Below are 22,178 nucleotides of genomic sequence, written 5' to 3'. Positions count from 1 at the left end.
CAAAAATTTGCTCTCTCTAAGACCAAAAATAAAAAAGTTGTAAAAATGGTATATCTATGAGAGTGCAGCTTTAAACAATTTAAACGTGTATGTTTATAAAACTTGCCTATCGTATGATATCTAATCAAAGCACCGAAATACATTAGAAGCGAGCAAGGAAAGGGGCATGCATTTTAACCTTAAGATACATGGGGATGGGGGTACGTCGATTGAAGTGATAAGCTGTGCATTTTGAAGGACTTTTGCCTGAAGTTGTGAATTTTGAAAGGAATTATTGCTGAAGTTGTTTGTAAAAAAATGATTTTCCTTAAACAAAACATGTATGTTCATTAAAGAAAATGATATATATGATGTATTATACTTTCCTTTCGCATGATATCTAATCAAGCAACGAAACACCTTTAGAAATGACTGAAAGGGGCATGCATTGTAACCTCAAATACATGGTGATTAGGGACTACAATGTAAGACGATTGCAGTGACTTTTACATAAACAAAATGACACCAGACACCATATAATGGATACAGATATGTATGTTTCCTCGCCCAATGTGGACTCACGCGCTCTTGGCCCTCAACACAGTTTTTACTTTTATCCATGTGCCATTCACCCATTCTTCTTGTTCAAATAAAATTTGCAACTCTCACATACTTTCAGCGCGTTCGTGCTTTGATTGAATTAGTGCCTGCACAATGTGTGCATTATAAATAAGGGACAAGGGGAAATGCCTTGCCTTAATAATGTGTCCAGAGTTATAAATCTTCCCAGGTGCACATCACTACAAATATATGTTCCAAGTTTCAATGAATTTGAATTTCTTCAAGTTGTTTTTCAGAAAGTGTCCGGACAAAGTTTGCATTATCAAAATTAAACAAGGGAAAATTGAGTCCTCAATTAAGAAACCCAAATTTATGATTCTTGCACAAATAAACATCACTATCTATCCTTGTTCCAAGTTTTAATCAATTCTTTCAAGTAGCTTTTGAGTAAAATGCTAGGTCAAATTTACTCGGTAAAAAAATTAACAAGAGCAGAAAACTGAGTTATAATTCATCCAAGTTTCATAACTTCACAACGATTTCTATGTTATAATGCATATTCCAAGATTCCACCAATTCCTTCAAGTAGTTTTCGAGTGCAAGGACAAACTTAAATCATAAAAAAAATGAACAAGGGAAGATAACTCTGCAATAAAGTGCCCCGAGTGTTATTAATCTTGCAAGGTGCACAACTTCACTCATTATCTATGTTCCAAGTTTCAATTAATTCCTTCAAGTAGGAACCATAGGTCTGAATGCACATTTTTTTTAGTTATATCCCTTTGTTAACCAGATTTTCACATAGTGAAACCTATCTTGACCAAACTTGGTCTATAGAAAGAGTTTATGGGTACCATGGGATTGCGTTTGGGGTCCCTAGGGTCAAGGTCAAGGTCACTGTTACTCAAAATAGAAAAACGGTTGAAACTGAATAACTTTAGTTAGGGATGACATATCTTGACTAAACTTGGTCAATTGGACGGGTTAATGGATACCTTTCATGGGATTGTGAATTGGGGTCCCTAGGTTTAAGGTCAAGGTCACTGTTACTAAAAATAGAAAAACGGTTGAAACTAAATAACTTTAGTTAGGGATGACATATCTTGACAATTACTTGGTGTACAGGAAGAGTTTATAGATACCTTTCATGTGATTGCGTTTGGGGTCCCTAGGGTCAAGGTCAAGGTCACTGTTACTTAAAATAGAAAAACAGTTAAACTGAATATCTTTAGTTAGGATTGACATATCTTGACCAAACTTGGTCTATAGTAGGGTTTTTGGATACTTTCATGGGATTGCGTTTTGGGGTCCCTAGATTCAAGGTCAAGGTCACTGTTACTAAAAACTGAATAACTTAAGTGAGGGTTTACATATCCTGACACAACTTGGTATAAAGGTAGAGTTTATGGATACCTTTCAATGGATTGCATTTGGGGTCCCTAGGGTCAAGGTCACTGTTACTAAAATAGAAAAACAGACACAGGCTGAAGTTCTTCTGTCAATCATTAAAAACCTGGTTTCGTCGCATTGCGGCGTTTCTTGTTCATTTTTTATACTCTTTTGTCTGTAGCATAACTCGAAGTCTTCAAGGCATTTCCTTCAAACTTCATACACAGATAGATCTCATTTATGAGAAGTGTATTGCACAAGAACCATAACCTTCAGTGCAGAGTTATTGTCCATTGTTAAATTGTAACCCTTTGTTGTAAGGGGATTTTGCAGTCTGTGACTGCTCTAGTTATACTATCATAATTTCGTTGTTTTTGAGGTATTGACCTCAACTGTACAAAAGAAACATTATTTTGTATTTGGTCAACTCAATTAAGAACTGTGGTATGCTTTTGAAAACTAAAAAGAAAATTCATGCATTAAAGCACATATGTCCTTATTTCTATATAGTACAGACTATTAACTTAATTGATGCCTTCTCACTGACATAGGGCATTCAATGAGCATACATCACTCCCAGTGAAGTGGGAGTATTAACCACAGTGATATCTCTAGTTTCTTTTAAAGCAGCATCAAAGATAGACAGTTTTGACCTTTTTTATTTTTTGTCTCGGAATCAGCTTATTTTGGTATCAATGCCTTCAATGCAGTCATATAAGCTAACTCACAATAGAACAGATCTCAATTGTTTGGGAAACTGCCGAAAATTTCATTGTTCAGTGTTAGTAACGCTTTTAGCCATTAAACATGAATTTTCGAGTCTAAATATGAAAAACTGCAATCTGATCTTTTGTCAGCAATCTTGTATCATTGGTTTCAAGACATTTACGCAAAAATTGGATCATTCCAAGACAAAAAATAAAAAAGTTGTCAAAATGGTCAATCTGTGAGAGTGCAGCTTTATGGAAATGGAATAAACAATCTATGTTTTCAATGCTTTAAAATAAGAAATAACCAATTTCCAAACATACAAAATATTTACAATCATTTTCAAGGTTTTATATTGAACTTCATTTCCTTTATGCACAAACACACCAATTTAAGCAAATAAAATCTTGTTTTAAAACTAGATTGGCAAGACAAAACTCAATAAACACACAAAATGTGTATGAATAGTATATGATTAGAATATATTTCAACACAAGAGCGCCAACTGACGCAAAATACACTTCTTCTTTTTAGGACACTATGTTTGATGATAATTGGCGGTCTGTTAGCCAAATTGAGAGAGTGGACACTGTAAATACAGATTTTGCCTAGGTCATAACTCTGGAGTGACTAAGACGACATGACTGGTTATTGAACCTGATTGAACCTTCATTTAAGGTAAAATTCTATAATTAAAGGGCGATTACTCTTGAGTGACTCAAGTGACAAGGCTGGTTATTGAATGTCAAAGATATTATGCCAAATTACCAAATTTGGTGGTGATTGGACAAGTATGCTTCCAAAGTTGTTGATTTAACAACATACTTGATGCCGCCCGACGCAGATGAAACTTTAATATGTCCCATTCTATTAACATGTGTATAAATTTATAGAGCTATAAAAATCAAGCAAATAACAATGAACACAGCATATAAACTATGTAGGCACATTTACTGTAGACACAAATTTAAAAGATAATTAAATGAAAAATTGTTTCACCTTTTTCTTACCGATAAAAGTCAATTCACTGTAGTACATCAATCAATCAACCTTGTAAGCTCACTCATAATACAAAGCATACACTGTTCCAACAGCATACAGATGCCGATTATGCCAGGAGGCGGTTGCAAAACTGTCCCTGTCTGCGTCCCACAAGAATCGACTGCCCACACTGACCCCCTGGTCGTTCTTCTGGCCCAAAGTCACCAAACAGATTATCTTGTATCTGGAATTAATTAATGATCAACAAAGGAGTCTTATTGTATAAGGTAATCTCTGAAATTGACTTGGAAAAATTATACAAAAAAAAAAAAAAATAAAAAAAAATAAAAAAAAAATAAAGAGAAAAGAACAATAAGAAAAGAAAAAAAAACATAAATTAGTTGATAAAAGGGTCACCTAAGGAACATTTCTATGAAAATATTTTGAAATCGGGCCAATGGTTTCTGAAGAAAAGATTTTCAACGTTTTCCATATAGACATATAGTGAAAACTGCCCTGGCAGCCATGTTTTTTTATGAATCACAATGGGGTGAAGGAATTTGATATATGGTCACCTTAGGAACATTTGTGAAATTATTTTGAAATCGGGTAAATTATTTCTTAAGAGGTGGTTTTCAAAATTTTCCATATACATATTATAGTAACTATCCCCGACCCTGGCAACTATGTTTTTTTTATGAATTAACATGGGGTGAAGTAATTTGACAGAGGGTCACCTTAGGAACACTACTGTGAAACAATTTTGAAATTTTGCCAATAATTTTAGAAGAAAAGATATTCAAAGTTTTCCATATCAACATTTATAGTAAAAAGTAGCTCTGTCCCCTGGCGGACATGTTGTTTTATGAAATGCACTTGGGGTGAAGGAATCGATATGGGGTCACCTCAGGATAATTTCTTTGAAACTATACTAAAATCCAGCCAGGGGATTCCAGTGTGTGTGTACCACGTGATCAATGCGTCATAAATGCTACATCGGAAGACGGAGCAGTGTCAAAACATTATTTTGGAAACAGGTTTGTCGAAGTGTTTGATGAAACTAACCACCTTATCAAACTCCGGTAACAAAACAAAGGCAGGGCTCTTTAATCGGCATAGACAGCCCTTTGTTTCATTTAAAATGGTGTAGTAAAACAAAAGTTATCATTGTTTTAAGTCTTCATTTTAGGCAAAATGTTGCCTTCCGACGTAGCATATATGACGTAATTTATCACGTGGTATACACACACTGGATTCGGATTTATTTTTTAATTTTAACTAGGGAACATTTTCAAAGTTTTCCATATAGACATACATAGTGAAAAGTACCCCCACCCCCTGAGGGCTATTTTTTTACGAATCAATATGGGGTGAAGGAATTTGATAGAGGGTCACCTAAGGATCATTTCTGTGAAATTATTTTAAAATAGGGCCAGCGGATTCTAAGGAGATAATTTTCAGAGTTTTCCATAAAGACATATATAGTGACAAGTAGCCCTGCCCCCTGGCAGCCATGTTTTTTTTACAAATCAACATGGGATGAAGAATTTGATACAGGGTCACCTTAGGAACATTTTCGTGAAATAATGTTTAAAATCAGGCCAGCAGATTCTGAGAAGGCAATTTTCAAAGTTGTTTTCTTTCCACTGAAATGGCAACTACAGTTCTGCATGGAACCACTGCAAAAGGACCACCCAAGGGACATTCCTGTGAAGTTTGGTTGAAATTGTCCCTGTGGTTTAGGAGGAGAAGTAAATGAAGGAAAATGTTGGCTATGGACAGACAATCACCCTATATCATGATAGCTAACACTGAGTACTTTGCGCTTAGGTAATTTAAAACACAATCTGCAATTACTTTATCTATAGTGTACTTTCAATCATCTATTTTACATATATCAGTTATCTGGCCGATAACTGATATATGTAAAATAGATATCAAAACTAGAGATTGCTTTTTTGAAAAATAACGCTTGTCCCCCCATCCCCCATCCCCCCATGGTGTGGTCGTAGCTGAGAAATAATACATGATGGACATGAAATTTGTACTTTTGGACTGGAGACGAAGCAACAGTGTCGGCATACCAAGTATGAAATTTCTGGGTCCAAGTATGAAGTTCCAGTGTCCGAGCGTTCTATAGTTATTGAGTGGAAACCATTTTTCCTTGATCTACTGGCCTTAAAATCATTAGGAGTCATCTACTAATCATTGAGGTAATAAAACTGTTTCTGCTCAATAACTAAAGAATGCATGGGCCCAGGAACTTCATACTTGATATGCAAGTTGTAATCATGACCAACTTGCATACCAAGTATGAAGTTCCTGGATCCAAGCATTCTTTAGTTATTGAAAGAAAACCATTTTTCAACTTAAGGTAACCGCCAACATATCTATGTCACCGTGACCTTGACCTTTTACTAACTTATCACAAAATAAATAGAGGTCATATCCTAGTCATGACCAACTGTGTACCAAGTATGAAGTTCCTTGACCCAAAAGATCTTAAGTTATTGAGGGGAAAACGTTTTTCCACATCTTGGTCTCCCCGACCTTGACTTGCATACCAAGTATGAAGTTCCTGGGTCAATGTGTTCTACAGTTATTGAGCGGAAACAAAGTGTAACGTAAAGACTGATTGACGGTCTGACGGACAGGGCAAAAACATTATGTCTCACCATGAATAGGGGAGACACAATCAAAAGGGGCCAGCAGGAATCAACATTTAGCATTAACATCAATGGCTCAATGTATTGACAAGCTTATTTGTACATTGGATACCTTAAGATCTCAGTTTGTATATGTTTTTTGGTTTTTATATCATTCACATTGTGAATGTGGAATCTTATAAAAAACAAACAAGAAACACCGCAATGCGACAAAACCAGGTTTTCAATGATTGACAGAAGAACTTCAGCCTGTGTCTGTGTTTTTTAGTAACAGTGACCTTGACCATAGGGACCCCAAACGCAATTACATGAAAGGAATCCATAAACTCTTCCTTTATACCAAGTTAATTGGGTCAAGATATGTTAACCCTTACTTAAGTTATTCAGTTTCAACCTTTTTTCTATTTTTAGCAACAGTGACTTTGATCCTAGGGACCCCAAAACACAATTCCATGACAGGTCTCCATAAACTCTTCCTTTATACCAAGTTTGGTCAAGATATGTCCACCCAAACTAATGTTATTCAGTTTCAACCGTTTTTCTATTGTTAGTAACAGTGACCTTGACCCTAGGGACCCCTAACCCAATCCCATGAAAGGTATCCATAAACTCTTCCTATAGACCAAGTTTGGCCAAGATATGTCAACCCTAACTAAAGTTATTCAGTTTCAACCGTTTTTTAATTTTTAGTAACAGTGACCTTGACCCTAGGGACCCCAAACACAATCCCATGAAAGGTATCCATAAACTCTTCCTATAGACCAAGTTTGGCCAAGATATGTCAACCCTAACTAAAGTTATTCAGTTTCAACCGTTTTTTAATTTTTAGTAACAGTGACTCTGAACTTGACCCTAGGGACCCCAAACGCAATCCCATGAAACGTATCCATAAATTTTTCCTATAGACCAAGTTTGGTCAAGATATGTCCACCCTTACTAAGGTTATTCAGTTTCAACCATTTTTCTATTGTTTAAGTAACAGTAACCTTGACCTTGACCCTAGGGACCCCAAACGCAATCCCATGAAAGGTATCTATAAACTCTTCCTATAGACCAAGTTTGGTCAAGATATGTCAACCCTTACTGGAATTATTCAGTTTCATAGGTTATTGTGATGCTTTCACTTTGTGAAGACCTGGTTAAAAAAGATGATAGATGTTTACTGTTGTGTCACATAATACTTGTTAACAAGTCTTTTTAGTCTGTAGTCAAATAATTGTCATATGCTCTGGACACAATCTGATGACAAAAAGGCATCCACTGTTGGTAAAAACTGCATGTAATTGCACCATGTGGTTGATGACATTTTACTTGATAATTAGTCATATTATAAGAAACTTAAAACCAGTAATTTCACTGATATTTGTTTAAATGTCATTTTTAAATGAAAATAGTGTAACGGTCCGCTGTAGGTGGCGGATTAGTGTAACGGTCCACTGTAGGCGGCGGATGTGCGTTCATAGTATAACATTCCATCATAGACGGAAGTACATTCATAGTATGTATGTTAACTTGGTTAGTAATATGCAAATTAGCAAAGCCTGGGTTCTGTGTGGATTGAGAATTTAGTGTATATAAAGACCAGCGGACCCCTTCAAGGTCAAGCATACTTTTCTCTGAAGGGATCTGTTGGTGTTTGTTTGGTCTCGCACGTTACAAAGGTGGCAGCGGTGGGATGATGTCAACTGCCCAAACGAAGTTGCCTTTCCCATGAGATTCCAGACCAAGACTCGGGACGAGTTTTCTCGGAGGGGAAAGAAGTGGTATGGTCCGCTGTAGGCCGCGGATAAGTTTAAAGGTCCGCTGTAGGCCGCGGATTTGCTTTATATTATAACTTTCCCTTATAGAAGGAAGTATGTATGTTTACTTGGTTGGAAATATGCATTTAAATGTTGCTTGTTTAGAAAATGAGCTTTTTGTAAAAATAAACATAACTATTTATTCATTTATTATTGTTGTTTTTTTCTTTTAGATTTCGTTTACGACAACCTTTTAACATATGAGCGATTTTCACAATGCAGCATATAATCAGTGTCATAGTAATCAGTTGGTTTGACAACTTCAAACTTAAAATACACTGAAAGATATTTTATAACAGACTGGAAAATTGAAACTCAGGTCGTTTTAAACATCGGTTCCCTCGAGGTTTCAGCTCGGACCCCGACGTCCTCGAGCCATAACAGTTTTATTGTATTTGTCTTGAGGAAACCTTGTGACCCCCGGGGAAGGGCTAGTTTTGACCCAAGCGGCAAAATTTGAACAAACTTTATAAGATTTTATATTTTTAATGAATCAACTTAAATGGCCTCAACAAGACATATTTACTGATTCTTGTCATAATAGCATTTATCATTGTTCATGGAAACTTAACCCTTCTTATCTTATTTCATATTAAGATAAGACCCCAATGCATTTTTGTAAAAGATATTAGATAGTTAAAAGTTAAGTACTAATCTGAATTTGGGTTAAATGAAAAATGTGTGTGTATATATTTATATATATATATAAATAAAAATATGTATGTTTAACAGTTCTAAGCAATTATTAAAATGTTGTGTCTAAGGCAAAAGCCTTTGTGATGTTACTAAGTTTCTTTGTCATCATAGTGCAAAACTATAACTCTGGCATAGATGTTGCCAGAGACAACTTGCAAATGCCATAATTCTGTATGCCCCTTTTTGACTGAATACAATGGACAAGCTTTGGCAATTGCTCCACAAAGCACTTGAACATTGAGTTTGATTGTATGTTCTGTAGCTTGTACCTTTGGAAGTTGAGACCTCTAACTTGTTGCTTGATATCGTCAGACAAGGCCTTTGACAAAATAGAACACTCAATCGGGTCATATTTTCTTCCTGCAAAATTTTTGTACAAAAGTTACATCTTTTTAGTATGTTGCACATAGTCAGTTGTCTAAATGGTGCATTTTGAAGGAACAATAACTATTTGAAACATCTCAATTATGTAAATCGTTGTTATTTCTAGTACCGGAACTGAACTTTAATAAGCAGTAGTTTGCAAAATAGTTTGAAACTTAATAAGCAGTTGTGTTTTATTAGTTTTAAAACTTATTAGGCAGTGATTAAAATTAGCACTCACTTGCAAGACTGAATCGACCCCTAGGGTATGGAAAAACGTCTCAGGTTTGGTATATGTTTATATATTCAGGCTTAATGTTCAAGAATACCGAAATTTCAATGACTGAATAAGCAGTTTATAACAGTTTTAACACTTAATGTAACTTTATCAATTTGTTACCATTGTTGCCCACCCCTCTGTTTGCATCCCTACCTTCTAGATTTGTTGCCAGGACCTTTTCAATGATGGGCTTGACCTTGTCTGAACGAAACTTCTCTGGTGGCTCCATCTTGTATGTGTTCTCATAGTAGACCTGGAAAACACAATGCATGTGTACATATATGCAATACTGTGTAATCATACATTTTTGTTGGCATGAAGTTTAGTGTTTTTCCGAAAATATATCTTTTCACTTTAAATTGTGGATTATAAATTTTCAAAAGATACCATTAAAAAACAAGAGGACCATGATGGCCCTAAATTGCTCACTTAAGTGAAAGTTTTAAACTTGTGTTATTTTATAAGAGTAAATGAGTTTGTTAGTTTATGGCAAAGCAACTAGGGATTAAACTGTGAACAATTAGTCTCAAATATTGTAATCTTCAGGGTTCGAATTTAACTTTGAGGAGAACTCGCAAAATTTTGCTAGTGCTTTTTGAGGCAACTCGCGAAATGAAAAATCAACTTGCAATTTTATTACTTTCTTTATTCCCTTATAATATTGTCTAATTAATAGATATTTACATCTAAGACATATTATGAATATAAAAAAATATCAATCTTGAGTGACTCGACTACTAGAACTTGTTGATGGCTTAAATTCTTTTTGGGGGGAACAGATGACTCATCGGATGCTTGCCACTTTTTGATAACAAAGCTGTCCAATAATTTAACATTGTTAACTTGGAGGGGGGTATATTTACCCTCGCCATTGGGTAATACCCATTCGGCGAGCACGCTACAGATTTCATTAACTGATTAAGTCTATAAGTATTAAAAACAATAACATCATCAATTTAGAATCAATAAAAGCAACAGTAAATGTAGCGTGGATGCTTTGGACTATAAAATATATATCGAAGTAACCCTTTAAACAGGAGCTTAGTTGGATTCTATTGAAGGAGGCGGTATTTCAAAGTTTCCATAAATTCAATTTCCTTCAAGTAGTTTGTCCTCCAAGTAAATGTCTGGACAAAGAGTGCATTTTAACAAATGAACAACGGGAGATCACTTTGCAATAAAGTGCCAAGACAAAATTTGGTTGAAGGTCCAAAAGGAGTGTGGCCAGCTTTGGACCCAGTGGCATCATTTTAACACACTTGGTAGAGCGCCATTATATGATGCTACATAACATCATATGATGCTGCATAACATCATATGATGCTACCTAGCAAATCTCAAATGTCTGGATCTTGTGGTTTAGGACAAGAAGATTTTCAAAGTTTTTCTTATACGGTAAAACTGCACTCGTTCGAACAAGCAGTCATTCGAGAACTGGCGGTCCCTCGAGGTCAGGGTTTGGTCCCAAACATTTTTCCTTCTATTTTCATATAGAATATACCTACGCTGCATCAAAACCTGTTGATATATATACAAATATGTTGAGGAGTTGAGCAATATAGTCTGTCCCAAGTACACAAATCATGCACAAAACCTTATGGCTCCCTCGAGGTCATAATTTCACACTTTTTTCCAAAACATGTGTTCCAAAATAAACAAACAATTGCTAGGTGTTAACATTTTCACAAGTTGTAAAAATTGCAATGACAGTTGAACGGCAATTTAATAAGGTGTGAAAAAACCCTTATCACTGTTTATGCATGACCCATAGTAGTTGATAAGGGCATTTGAGAAGATAATTATGAGAAGTTAATGACAAGAAGTTAATTGTGAGAAATGTAAATGAGTAATAAAAATATGAATAAACACTACCAAATCGATCCAACATTGGAATCTCTGAAAAGAATTCCTTCTTGTCACTTTGCTTTGCAATATGGCAATTTTGTAAAAATAAACATTTCCATTTGAGCAAAAATTCACTGTCCAGCACATTCCTGTTACATCCCAAACAAACCAAATTTACTCCTACCATTTGTTTTATTAAATGTTATTTATATGGATGGTTAAAAAGATCATTTATGTGGGAGACAGTCTCGAGTTTTTCATTTAGTTCCTTGAATTTGATTAATATTAAAAACGAAGAACAAGTCCGATTTTTGTGGACAATTGCCGGGCACTTTTTCATGTAGGCCTTTTTCTTCCAGCAACAAAAAACGCATGTATTCAAAAAACATCAAACAGGAGCAAGAAACTAATCTGGGATGGTCCATTCTACATTACAAATAATTATTTGGTCGTTTTTAATAAAAAAAAAAAATTCAAGCAGAAATTAATGACGTAACATGTCGTGTCAATTTTGGTTACCTCTTTCCCGGACAAAGTTATCAAGCAGTTGTGCGTAAAAGGTTAATTTTATTGACAGGTACTGTTTTTAGAATGTTGTTTATAAGAAGATAAAGACATGAATTGCATGTTCTGGATCTAATTTTAAATTATTAACATTGCATTCTCACAAAGTAAGTTCATTCTATAACATCATTTGGTCCATGATTCCACCACCAATCTAAAATGTACAATCTGTTGAAATAACCCTTGGACATTGTTTGTCTTAAGACGGGCAGGCAGTAAGGATTTTTTGTTTCTTTTTTTCAGATATACTTCTTCAGTGATACGAGAACTGCATGTATGAAATAAAGGGGCGAATTCCCAGTGGAATTGAGGCAGAATTGGCACGGAATCGGTGAATTCCGCCTGGAGTATGGACGGAATCATTATTCCGCCTGATAGCCCTACACGTTTCTAGTGGATTTTGGACGTAAAAATATTGGAAGTTCCAGGCGTAAACAAATTACGGGCGTATTTATATACTTGAACATTTGTGTGACACAGAATTTCGTACTTCGTTTTTTCTACGAAACCTTTGGGACGGAATATCCTACTTAAACATTTTAGTGGAGCGTTATTTCGAACTAAGTCTAATTTTTTCAGCCAAAAAATCCAAAATATTCGAAAGTCATGATAATTATTGAATTGTTTTTGTTCCCTTTATCATTTACATTTCACGTGGCGAGTTAAAAGATAAACATCTTCCATGCTTTCATCTGAACACCGCATTCTCCTTGTAATATAAAAGATGTTACAAAAATAAAAATAAAACTACAACTTTAGGGAAGTCAAACACATGATGAAAAAAACATGACCCCATGATATAAATTTACACTCAACTTTTATGAACTTTAAAGTCCACTTAAAATGTTACTTATGACACTAATTGGGATATTATAACATCAACCACTTATAGCAAGTGAACTAAACTTAGCCCAGTCGGCTATAAATAATTAACTTCCACTCGATTCGAGGTCATCATGTACAATATTTGACTCACTGAAAAGCCTCATGGGCTATCAATGGGGTGCAAGATCCAGCTGTTTATAAATACTCACCTTATCTTGCGCAAATCTGGTCGGATTCCCCTTTGTGAACCTTAACCTTTAATTATTTCGGATGCCCACACGGAAACCATTACTGATAGACATGCATGTACCGTGCTTTCGATCCGACATTAATAACAGATAACTACACTTTTACCAAGAAAACATTTGAACTTGAGTGAGTAACGTTAAAGTTAAAATATGGAACATTAGCCATGACTGACAAGAATGACACGAACTTGAGGAGTCTTTCAAATTTTGAATCACCAAATAAATTGCATATGCTGTGTGAGACTTGCGGATAATCAAATGCAACAATTCAAAGGGTTACGTGGTCGTGAAAGATTGAGGTAACCTTTCTATTTCTGGTTTTACCAGTATTGGTTTTGAAATTGTGTTTGTCTGTTCTCAGACTTTTACAACTATTGTGTTTGATTTACATCGAGTAGCTCATTGCAATTAAGAAAGCTTAGTGAATGCTTTACAAAATATTTTGTTGGGTATCAATGCTATGTTTATTACAACCATATTACCTTATATTTGCCTTGTTACATAACTTTCACCCGAAAAGAATTCTAGCAATCATTAAACTTCACAAAGAAGTTCATATGTGCAACGAAAAGAAAGATATCAGCATTAACCCTCGGCTTCCGCGAAAGTTTCCGAGTAATTACAATTGCTGTCGGTTATCATAATGAAGCTTGCCCGAATCTACCAAGTTCACATATATTTATTTTAATATGTTCGTTTAAACAACAAAATTTTAATTAAGTTCTGCATTATGCTTGAATAACGGTTTTAGTCTTAATTTTAAAAATAATAATAATAAAACAGAAAGAACTGCATATACATGTGTTCTTCTTGATATTTCAGCAGCCACTTTCACACACAGAATTCGACTGCATATCCATCAACAAATTTCACAGCAAAGGTAATGGCTTTCTCGATTAAACATCTAAAGTGCTTAATCAATTAATGAACCATATATATTTTATAAAGATGTAAATCATGATAAAATAAGGGTATAAATGAGAGCAGTTATATTAAAAAATATGGATTGTGTAAACAGCTAAAATAAGTCATCATGTAATTGTTATAAGGTGATTGTTGCAATCAATCAAACAACTTTTACAGTTGTCGGAGCAACTTAGAAGGTCAACTTTGCAAGAAAACTCATGCCAACCATCCCCACTCCTGTAACCCCAGGCAACTCTGTTGTGGTAAGAATACATTTCAATATTGCTCATCACATCTTCTGGCCTCCCAAAACATAATCATGTTCTCTACTTATTTTGTTCATACAAATGTCAGAATGTTAATCAAACGTTTAATTCAGGAGTCGTTGCTACCTAAAATAGCCCATCTTTGAAATTCCAGTTACTGACAAAATGTGTTATTAACAATATTGATCAGAAAAAAATGATCCCCGCATTTAAAGCTTTCGTGTTAAATGTGTGTGTGCTGCAAGAAACACTACAAATTTAGTTATACCTGTTTGTTTAATCATAGTTATGATACTATAAGACCTTCTTTTTTTTTATTAATTGGTTAACGGATTTTTTTGACAAAATGTTGGACGGGTGGTGCGAAAAAAATAAAAATAAAAAAAGGACTTCATACTCATACTGATTTTTTTACAATACATGTTACTGTATTTTTCATTTTAAGTCAATATTATTACAAACATTCAGTTTTACTGTCACTTTTTGTTGATGTTTTTTGAAGCACATCCTGACTGCGAGAGTTTTCCTATTTGCAACACTATTTCCACCGTCCTTACAATGAATATGCCTGTGTCTCCTCATTGCTAGGCACTACTTCTTCTCAACAGAAAAAGAACAATGTAACAAATTTCACTGACTCAATTATTTATTAAAAGGAATAAGGAAATGTAAATAATAAAAATGACTTTATATTCAGTAATGAATTCTTTGAAGTTATATAATTTGTTTAACAATTATTCTTGCATACCGGACGTGTGTTTCCGGTCATGTGACCAGTGCTGGAAAACCCCATCTTACATACCCCATGTAAGATGAGTCACGCGCAACAACGCGTCACTTCTTATTTCATTTATTGTATGGTTTATGAAAAATAAATTATGCCTTTTCAATAAAGCGCAATCAAATAAATATGTTTGCAAGACTTTTAATTAAAATTGAAAATAAAACGCTATTTTTAGTAACTGCACTCTATGACTTCGGTATACAACGTCGCACGCGCTTTTTGGTGTTATTGTACAAAAGTTCGTTTTCAACGTCATTTTTTCCACAAATTGATAAATTTAGATATGCAAGAAAAATTATCAATCATGTTATTCCAGTACAGATAGAAAAATCCGACCCTCGGCAAGCCTCGTTTCCAGCTTACGCACGAGCCCTCGGGTCGGATTTTTCTATCCATACCGGAAACACATGATAGATACTTATAATGCCCCCTGGGATAAACACAGGACAATATATTTTATCAATTACTCTGGTTTATATGTGATTTGTTACTATTCAATTCAATTTGAGTTCAAAAATGGCTGAAATCATTTTCATTGGGGGGGGCTTCGCCCCCTGAACCCCCCACAGGGGGCGTTGCCCCCTAGACCCCTTATGGGGGAGGGCCCCCAAACCCCCCGGCTACTTCAGGAAAACACCCTGCTACTTCAAAACATTTCTACACCCCTGCTATTGATACAGACAACAGCCTTGATGTCAGTTATACCAAAAAAAATAGTTTAAATGCAGATGGTATGTTGAAAATGAGAATTTATTTTTAGCTTGACTATTCAAAAAATAAGGAGAGCTATCCTAGTCATCCGAGCGCCGGTGCTGGCGTAACCACTCATGTTTAAGTTTGCGTACCACCTCAAATATTTTCCATTGTCCATTGACATATGGCTTTGAAACTTTGCACACTTGTTCACCATCATGTACACAGGAGAAGGTAACTCTATCAAACATATTGACAAAATTATGCCCCTTTTTTTACTTAGAAGTTTGCGTACCATGCACCTCAAATATTTTCAAAGTCCATGGAAATATGGCTTTGAAACTTTGCACGCTTGTTCACCATCATGCCCCCAACCTGTACACAGGAGGAGGTAACTCTATCAAGAATATTGACAAAATAATGCCCCTTTTTCGACTTAAAATTTACGTTTAAGTTTGCGTAACACCTCAAATATTTTCAAAGTCCATTGACATCTGGCTTTGAAACTCTGCACGCTTTTTACCATCATGCCCCCAACCTGTACACAGGAGGAGGTAACTCTAGCAAGCATTTTGACAAAACTATGCCCCTTTTTCGACTTAGAATTTACGTTAAAGTTTGCATACCACCTCAAGTATTTTTAGTCATATGACATCTGGCTTTGGAACTTCGCACGCTTGTTCACCATCATGCCCCCAGCCCGTACACAGGAGGAGGTAACTCTATCAAGCATTTTGACAAAATTATGCCCCTTTTTCAACTTAGAATTTACGTTAAACTTTGCGTTCCACCTCAAGTATTTTCCAATTCATGTAAATATCTCAGCACATCATTTATTGCATTGAAATCTAATCTAACAGTGATCCATGCATGTTTCGCCAAAACTTTTCAATCAACTACACCGAAAAGCGGCGGAAAAGTAGAGCAGATTGTAGAGAGTAGATTGTAAACTTGTATATTTAAGAAAAAAAAAAGGAAAGTAAATGTATTATAAAGTTTCAGAGCTGTTGGCAGCATTGGCAATTTTGTTTAAAAATTTTCAAAGAATTTTGTAGAGCAGTTATACTGGTGACTGAAATCAAGATGTTATTATAGCCATGTTGCATGCTCTGTCACATTTTATTTCTCATGACACTGATAAATGGCCTCAATTGAACAAATTGTTTTTCAATACAATTAAATTGTCTTGGCAACTCATGTATATATATGATAACAAAAGAATGCAAGAAAATTGTTTTGAATCGGAAAGAATACATGCATCATGATCCAGTTTTGAGAATTTGAATTTAGACAAAAAAACAAGCTCAAAGTCCCCACTACAAGCTCAGTATTAATGTATAACTGAAGCATATTATATTACCAATGCGTTCATTAAACAAAACAGCACTGATTTATCAGTCCTAGAAACTCTTATATTCAAGCACTAGCTCAAACTTTTATATTATTCTGTTTAGTACTGAAAATAATATACAACTTGATTATTTATAAATCGTAGAATGTATGAAATTTCCTACAAGCCTTAAAACAGTTTTACTTTATTTTTACATTATGGGCTAATGTGACTTTTGAGCACTGAATGAGTCTTACCTTCTTAGCTTTTCTCTGGCTCTCTTCATGTGGCTCCCAGGCGTAGGACGTGACACTGGAGCCATGGGTCTGTAGTTCTCGGTGGGTCGGAACAGAAAACAGACTTGATGCTGGTTTACCGAGGGCTGTCATCACACTTATACTACAATAGTCAATTTATTTGATTAAGCAACAATACAACCCCTTAATAAAGTTCATTACATAAACTAATTCTACAAAAATAAAACCCTTTTGTTCTTAATATGATAAGTGTTTTTTTCTGAGGTTTTATTACCTGTCAAATAAACAATATAAATAGATAATGGAAAACTAGCTTTTAAAGCTGATAGTAGGTGTTGTCATTTGCAAAAGAAATAAAATGACATTTATGTTGGATAAAGTACATGTATGTGATGAAAGATGACTAAGAGATCTAAAAACTCCAACATTTATATAATTTATCCTCTTAAAATGTGAGTTCTTGATATGTCAATATTTTACCCAAAAAATCCACTGTATATAATCAATTGCACGTTATTCCAAATACGTTATTTCAAATTCATTCGAGAAGCATTATTTTATGACGAAGTGTTGTTCTTAAAAAAACCCAGAGCTTTTTCTCCTCCTATCTCAACTTAGTCTAGGATTTTACAATGCCTCATTTAGTTATTGATGCAATTAATGAATGGTTTCATATCACAGTTTTATTGTTTTTCAATCATGTCCTGAGTTAATAAACAAGAGCTGAGCAGATGGTGTGAAGGGAAACAAAATTTGCTATTATTGCAGTTTGTTGCTAAATTGAGCAACAGTAAACACTATCAGGGGTTTTACTTGAGTGGAGGACTAGCCTTTTTCAGGGTAAAAATAGTACCTGAAATATAGTCCTACAGGAATGATTCAATGAAATGTGTAGGTGACTCTTAAATTGGTAGAAAATGCCTATTAAAGGTCCATAAGCTACAGTTTTACAGTAATCATAAATAGAACATTTTTTAAAAATAATAATAATTGTACAGAGGTGACAAAATTATTATCTGTGTGACATCCGTAATTCGTTGTTTCCTTTTGTTTTGGTTACGCTGAAAGACTGAAGTTATACAGTGTTGAACACGGGCGTTAATCCGAAATTGTAGGGACCCCAAATATTAATTTGATTAACAATTTTCAGAAAATGACAGAGTTCGTGAATTATAGATGACGTGAAATATTAAGTCGTGAAGATTTCAATGTCAGTTAGACGTTACCAATACGATACATTTTGTTTGAGTTGACATGTTTGTTGAATTAATGTTTAATAAATGATAAGAAATTGGTTATTACACTTCTTTATAAAAACAAAATTAAACATTTAAAACAAAATGACAGCACATAGATGCAAATCGTATCCTCGAGCTCCCGGGTTGGTTACCGGGCCATTCTCCGGATTGTTCGGTAGTTGGTCGTGTGAGCGATGAACCAGATGAGACATTTTCAAATAATATTCTGGTTGTGTTTATCAGCATTTATATACACACTACATCACCCAAATAAATCTTACATTTTCTGGCAATGATGTTTGTAACATACATGATTTCAATGTCGTTCTTAACAAGCGCTAATTGTGCTCCATTGTCACCAGCCGATGCCTGAGTGCTTTCGCAGTATGGTGTGAAAAACTATGAGATGATCGAGTTAGAAATAAGGATTGATAAACAGGTGTGAAATACCAAATTGGGACCTTAATAATTTTTACTTCAAAATCGCGATTTTTTGAATATAGTGATTTCGGATTAAAGATTCAAAATTTAGTTAAACAAAGAAGGAATAAAATCGGGACTGAAAAATAATAGCATTCTTAAAACAGCAATTTTACAGTGTTTGAGTGAAATCAAATGATTGATTAATTTCGTCATAATTCTAGACACTTATTAAAATGTCAAATCTTGTGGAATAGTGAATCGTTTATAATAGGGATTACAATTTGTTAAAATTATCTTTATGAGAATATGTTGGAAAGGTTAGTGAAGTGTTGTCAGTTTGAGAGTAAGCTAATGTTTAAAGAGTTGTCAGTCAAGATATTTTCAGGGTCTTATAAATGCTTATTTGAGTCGGAAATAGAGAAATTAGTCAATTCCTCAACCGGAAAATTATTTGTATTTGATCAGCTTTGTGATTTAATGTTAGTCATTTGAGTATTTGTTTTTATAATCAGAGGGGTCTGGATTTGTAGTCTAGTATGTAACCTCTCAGTGACAGAGGCTGGTGCATGTGATCAGTTTCACACAAATGTGTCGAGTTTCAATGAACATCATTCTTACACAAAGACTCAACAAGAGCCTTAAAGTCAAAAGCTTGGTCTATTGGGTAATAAAAAGTGTTTTTTTATTCAGGAACAGAAGTGCCAAAGATCGAACGCCAATCGGAAGGCTTATCTGTTGTTTGGTTTCAGTCGATAAAAGTGAAATAACTTGAAAATTATTAAAGCCAGTTATGGGTCTTGCAGTATATGTGTGTATTATCTTTCACAACATATCCCGGAACAACCTATTTTCGACCACAACCTATTTTTGACCCCCCCCCCCCATGAAAATAGGTAAAACACTTCTATTTTGCATCACGTCCGGTAAAAATAAGCTCCAATTGTTAACCATAACATCATAACTGTCAGAAAACTTCATTTGAAAAAGGATGGGAATGCTAGTTTTAAAAAAACTTCAGTTTTACTTGAAACAACACCGATTAATCATTTTTAATTATGCCAAATTAAACCGCTCGTTTAGAATGATTTCATGTGTAAAATACTTCTTTAAAAACATGTTGATTTTGTTTTCCAGATTTTACATATCTATCAGAGCCTAAAACCTATGCCCTATTGTTTCTTAGTATAGCAGTTGTCGAAATTAGCACATGCCCGCAAGCCCTGCACTGGTTAAATGTCTTTCGGGCTTGCTCAAATTCTGAATTTTATATAGCAGGGCTTGTTCAAAAATTTGATGCCAAGCAATAGTATAATAATTCGGGCTTGTTGATCCAAAAGTCTAATTTCGATGACTGGTATAGTGCACAACATTAATAGCGCAACAAAATTTGGTATGTTGCTTATTCTCAAATTAATGACATTTATCTACAGGTAACTATATTGAATTATAATTGGCTCTCAGTTATCATAAAATTATACGTATTGCAGCCTAGGCAGGTCAAATGAGGCTCATTCAGAGTTGGGCCAGTGATACCAGGGTTCATGATGGGTGAATTCATCATTTTGTACCCATGTGAGAGCCATTAGAAGGGATGATGCATTCCTTTGCCCCTCTTGTGGTGATAAGTAACTATAAAGTGACTGTATGGCAAATATGTAAACATTTAATTACTCTTTTTTAAAAAAAAAAAAAAAATACATTAAACAGTTAAAACAAGTTAAACAAATTAAAATGAAAAATATTGTGCACAAACTTTTGTCATGAAGTATAGTTTAAGGTCATTGTCGAAAACAGGTTGTATCTAGGTCAAATACAACATGTGACAGCCGCCATTTTGGATGCAAAATGTAAACAACAGATGATTAAAACAGATTTTTTTTTTAAGATGAATGATTGCTTTAAATGGTACACACAAACATTTATCTTTTATTATCACTTATTTATGACTGAAATGTAAATAATCCTTAGGCAGTCGAAAACAGGTTGTTCCGGGATATATTCATGTACCTGGAGTTTTTCTTTCAATAACAGACCAGCTTAATTACTGTGTTAAACAGAGGTACTAAGTAAAGTTGAAAACATTTTCTAGCCAGTGTTGTTTTTTTCCAACCAATATAGGGCCAAATATCAGCTCTATACACCAAACCACAGCACACACATGGCTAGGACACGATTTGAAAGACGTCATTTCCGAAACGACGCAACGTTTGCATACAATTCGGCACGTTTTTCTGAAAAACTACAATTAAAGTGTCAGTATTTTGTTTTATGGCATATAACAAAAAGAGAAAAATGTTGGTTTCAGTGTAAGATAGCAATATATCCTGATACTTCTACTCATAAACACCGAAAGTAAATATAGCTTAAATTTTGTTCTCACTCAGTGAACTATATAACGATCTTACACTGAAACAAACCATTATCCTCTATATCTGGTGATCGAACAATAATAATAATAATAAAAAATATTATCAATATCATTGAAATTATCGTAATACTTTTCCCCCTAAATTTCCAAATTTGTCTTTTGAAGAAAAAATATGCCTTGAAACATGATTATAGCAAGAAGAATATCGGGCATAATTATTTATAGCACAAAATAATTGGTTACCAAAAGCCTTCGACTTGTAGAATTAAACAACAAATGAAAACATTAATTTATAATAAAATCCGTCTGCATAGACAAAAGCAAGCGTTGAGGTGATATTGCAAGCGCTTTAATGATATGTCCCTATAAAGCGTCATGGAGTCATACTCTAATAACGAAAATACTGACTACACATACGCAGTTATCTCTCTTTGGCCAAAAACGCTTGGTCACAACGAACCCACGAAGCATTTTTGCGACGACACGACATAAAATTTTTGGCAGATCGTAGGTCATCGGGGGTCGTCGCAAGACAGTCCTACATTTGTACACAATTTTGAGCATCGTGGCATCGACTTGCCGTCGTGATGCAAAATAGACATGCACCTTTTTGTTATACGATTTTTTTGTGGTATCTATGTTTTGTGGCTGTCGTGAGTCTGTCATAGGACAGTCTTGCATCTGCCGTGTGATAATATCTTGTCGTGGGTACCACAAGAAAAAGTTTTACTCTAACAATCTAACGACTGTCGCAGAGCAGTCGTCAGACAGTTGCAAGATTGTCTGACGAATATTATATTTCGTAAGAGGCTCGCAGAAGCACGGAATTGCAAGTCTGTCATGCGCTAATCTTGAGTTGAGGGGTATTTAGCTCCGGCGAATGAAAACTTCTGTTGTCGCTGAGAGAGGATGGCTATTCCACCTGAACACATCAGCCCCTTTTTCCACTTTCTTGTTGGTTTTCTTCTTGTGAGGCATCCTGGATACAAACTTTATATACACGTGATTT

The 22,178-nt window shown here is 34.8% G+C and overlaps 1 protein-coding gene across 2 annotated transcripts; it reads right to left on the bottom strand.

Moving 5' to 3' along the window:
• Positions 1-2,986: 2,986 nt before the first annotated feature.
• LOC128214863 (dynein light chain Tctex-type 5-B-like) lies at positions 2,987-21,471 on the bottom strand. Of its 2 annotated transcripts, none has more exons than XM_052921551.1 (5): positions 21,413-21,471; positions 17,141-17,282; positions 9,576-9,675; positions 9,049-9,139; positions 2,987-3,862 (listed from the first exon to the last, which is right to left on the bottom strand). In XM_052921551.1, the coding sequence occupies exons 2-5, from the start codon at positions 17,270-17,272 to the stop codon at positions 3,697-3,699; spliced, it is 489 nt and encodes a 162-aa protein (XP_052777511.1). In that variant the 5' UTR covers positions 17,273-17,282; positions 21,413-21,471; the 3' UTR covers positions 2,987-3,696. The 2 variants fall into 2 exon arrangements, with proteins under 2 accessions (XP_052777511.1, XP_052777512.1); XM_052921552.1 differs by lacking the exon at positions 21,413-21,471 and adding an exon at positions 17,621-17,746.
• Between the last annotated feature and the right edge of the window lie 707 nt (positions 21,472-22,178).

This window comes from Mya arenaria, chromosome 13, assembly GCF_026914265.1.
Source record: "Mya arenaria isolate MELC-2E11 chromosome 13, ASM2691426v1".
Taxonomy (NCBI): domain Eukaryota; kingdom Metazoa; phylum Mollusca; class Bivalvia; order Myida; family Myidae; genus Mya; species Mya arenaria.
The sequence above is the reverse complement of the archived record's forward strand: the minus strand, read 5'-3'. Positions and strand labels throughout refer to the sequence as shown.

Coding starts and splice junctions, on each gene's coding strand:
- LOC128214863 (XM_052921551.1), bottom strand. CDS start 17,272: ATGACAGCCCTCGGTAAACCAGCATCAAGTCTGTTTTCTGTTCCGACC. Junction 9,140..9,575: donor CCTGGCAACAAATCTAGAAG/GTAGGGATGCAA, acceptor AAAATTTTGCAG/GAAGAAAATATGACCCGATT. Junction 3,863..9,048: donor AGAGGTCTCAACTTCCAAAG/GTACAAGCTACA, acceptor AATTAATTCCAG/ATACAAGATAATCTGTTTGG.